This window comes from Sprattus sprattus (genome assembly GCF_963457725.1).
Source record: "Sprattus sprattus genome assembly, chromosome: 21".
NCBI classification, from domain to species: domain Eukaryota; kingdom Metazoa; phylum Chordata; class Actinopteri; order Clupeiformes; family Clupeidae; genus Sprattus; species Sprattus sprattus.
Window position 1 is genome coordinate 15385906 of NC_137919.1, and position 3363 is coordinate 15389268.

General features: G+C 50.5%; 1 protein-coding gene across 1 annotated transcript in view; it reads right to left on the bottom strand.

Annotated features, from left to right (window-relative positions):
• arap2 (ArfGAP with RhoGAP domain, ankyrin repeat and PH domain 2) overlaps positions 1-1743 on the bottom strand; it is a gene marked incomplete at both ends in the record, with an annotated part of 116906 nt that extends 115163 nt beyond the window's left edge. The window contains one exon of the mRNA XM_080859824.1: positions 818-1743. Within this exon, the coding sequence (XP_080715950.1) occupies positions 818-1743 (926 nt within the window). The remainder of the gene's footprint in view (positions 1-817) is intronic.
• Between the last annotated feature and the right edge of the window lie 1620 nt (positions 1744-3363).

The window sequence follows — 3363 nt, forward strand, 5'->3', positions numbered from 1 at the left end:
GTGAGGGTAGACGTGGCGATGTCCTCTGCTGCCGTCAGATCCTGGGTCGAGGCAGATCCACCTCCCGTGAAGGCACGAGAACGTGTGTTACCTTCCAGCTTGGATGTCCCACGTCTCCGGACGTCATTATAGCGTTTTCGGCAACGTTTTCGGGTGCCCCGTTGCAGAAACAATCACGGCAATATCTTGACATGCTTGCTTGACTTTGCTTACTTTTGGAGGGTTTCTCGCATCCCCATATATATCTATCTCCCGGCTTTTTACAAAGCCATACAATAAATCAAATGTCACGCAGCTTCAATTAACCTGAATCATTTGGGTCAATGTGTAGGCTACATGTATGCTTATTTTTAAAATATCTTGGATATGGATTTCACACTGATTTCCTCAAGTGGTAAATACTTTATTTTCCTTGTAATTATATATGGCTTGCCAAAAAATTGGTGTAAATCTCACGTCGGTCTCCTCGGCTGTGAACTTCTCCGGTCTTCCACCAGGTAATTCCGCCATCAAAATAACAAGCCGCTATGGACTATGCGCTTCTCGCTCTTAAAGGGAATGTGAAATGACGCTCCGATTGGTTTATTGCATATTACGCCCAAACCACACCTATGGCTGAGTAACCTCCTTTGGACCAACCCTTTTGACACTTGCGCTGGACGCAAGTGTGTTTTTTCCGCCGTTAAAATAGCAACTGCGCCATAGAGCCGCCCACACAGCTACTTGCGCTTGGCGCCGTCCTACTTGCGTTTCTGATCGGCAAGATAGGGCCCAGTGTGTGTATGTTTGTAAAGCAAAACCCTATCCTCTACATTACCAGTGATGTTTGGGTATGAGGTCCTGCTCTGGAAGCTCAGGGACCGGTCTGTGCCGTAGCCTATAGGAGCGCGTCTTCCTGGGACCCCCGAGGCCTGGGGGGGGCTGAGGTGCGGGGGCCGCCTCGTAGATGTCATTCTCCACCATGAGGAGGTCCTCCTGAACATTGTCCAATGGGGTTGGAGAGTCAGGGCGAGGTGCGGGGTTTGAAGAGGATTGGGGGAGGTCCATTAGGGATGGTGGAGAGGAGTCTGGTAAAGAAGGGGCGGGGACTGCAGAGGAGGGGGAGTTCTCCAAATCGGAGAGAAGCGAATGGGAGGAGAGCGAGTCACTGCTGTTGCTGCGGGTGGAGCCGGAGGTGGAGCCAGGAGAGATGGGCCGGGTTCGCTGAGATGGCAGCACCCGGGGTACCGTAAGAGAGGAGGAGATGGAGGAGGCGCCGGGACAGATGGGGTCTTCGTATTTGTCATCATCGACATGCGCCACCGACCTGGCCGGGAGCGTCACGGTGCTGCCCGGTGCTTCCGCTGTTGCTGTTGAGGCCTGCGGGTGCCGGGAGGAGCCGCCCCGCTTCTGGTCCTTTGGGAAGACGTGGCGTGGCTTGGGCACAGGCTTCCTTCTGCAGGGACCCGAGGATGGGTCCTCAGCCCCAGCCACCTCCCTCTCCCCCAGAGGCTGGTCTAGCCCCAGGGTCTCCAGACTGGACAGCATGCGTCTGCGGTGACCCGTGGGGAAGTCGCCCACCGCCTGCAGTCTGGCAGCCGTCATGCCCCGCAGTTGCCCGAGGCTCCGGAGGCCCGCCCGGGCGAAGGGTGCCACGTACTGAGGCAAGTGCAGGCTGCACAGCCAATCCAGGATGTCCTCGGTGGGCACCAGGGAGCTCGGCGGCAGAGTGCCGCCTCTGGAACCCATGCCACCTGGATCCATGACTCTCCCTCTCCCTCTCTCTCTCTCTTGCTCTTCTTCTCTCTCTTACTCTCTCTCAGATGAGTGGAGGGACGTTGTGCCGAGCGCAGCTCTTAGCCGGCATGTAAGCAGGACAGACTGGTGGAGTTTGACTGGGAAAAGAAAAAGAAAAAAACGGTTTTACTTCTTCAACACACATGGGATTTGGTGGATAACTGAGAATGCATGCAAATAGGATAGTGTGGTATGGGGAGGGACAGCAGTGGCAACAGAACTCAAAGCCCACGAACGCAACAACAACAGAACAACAGAGCAGCTCAGCACCGCGGAATGTTCAGTATGTAGAGCGTCACAGCGGACGCGTTAAGGGCTGAGGTGGTTTGGAGGAAAGAGGACTTTTTTCTTTTTTCTGAGCATGCTGGGTCATCGGGGGAAGATGTGCTTTTGTGTTAAGGAACGGGATTTGTAGTGGAAAGAAGAGCAAGGCCACTTCAGTACAGTAGCAGAATGCTTTCACACAACTATACACAGATGAAGTCCTTCAAAATAGAGGTTGTTTAAGGTTGTGGGCTCGCATACACCACTTCACCACTTGATCATCCCCCTCACCTCAGTTATTTTCATACTGTTCATCTCACACTGAATGCAAGACCAAAATAACATAATAACACTGCGAGCCCATCAGACTGTCTGACCTCCTTCTAATGTCAAAGGCAAAGCTAATTTTTAGTTTGTTAGTTAGTTAGTTTGTCTTCATTCATTCCTCTTTCAGGCCTCTGCAGGCAACCAATGCAGAGGCTGATTCAAGACACGTGGCACTCAGCATTGCATTAAAAAAAAGAACCCACAGCAGAAACCACCAGCCCTAAATGTCACAACTATAAATAACTGCCCTCATCTAGGCTGCTGCGCTACAGTTAACCAAACAAGCAATTTCCAATGTGCATTAATGATTTATTTTTGACTTATATGTATATTATACATTTTAACGTTAATTTGTGCAGAATGCTGTGTCCACAGTGTGAACCAGAAAAAAACAGTGGCAGCTTGGTGTGATCCTGACTGTTGCATCGGTGGACCGACTGTACAAATGAGCCTGAGGGTGGAAGTGCCTAAAAATACAATCTCTCCATCCGAGGTGTACACACACACACACACACACACACACACACACACACACACACCTTGACTTATATGTATATAATACATTATAATGTAACTTTGTGCAGTAGGCTGTATGCAGTGTGAATCAGAAAGAAAAAAAAAAAAACAGTGGCAGCTTGGTGTGATCCTGACTTGCCCTGACACCCACAAGTTCACACCTAATGTCGGGCCCTACTATCACACTGACACGCAGGCAAGATCACAGACACTGGTCTTTTCACACTTTATAGTACATGGTGTAACTCTCCTTCCTTAAGCAGGACACTACTGCAAACACACCCAGAGTGTACACACCCACCTCTGCATATGAGCCCTAAGAGCAGCATTCACACACACACACACACACACACACACACACACACACACACACACACACACACACACACAGCTTTTGCACACACCTAAGTGTGAACTATTATTATTAAAAAATTGCAGTTGTCATTTGCATATCCAGCTCGACCCAAGCCAACATTAGAT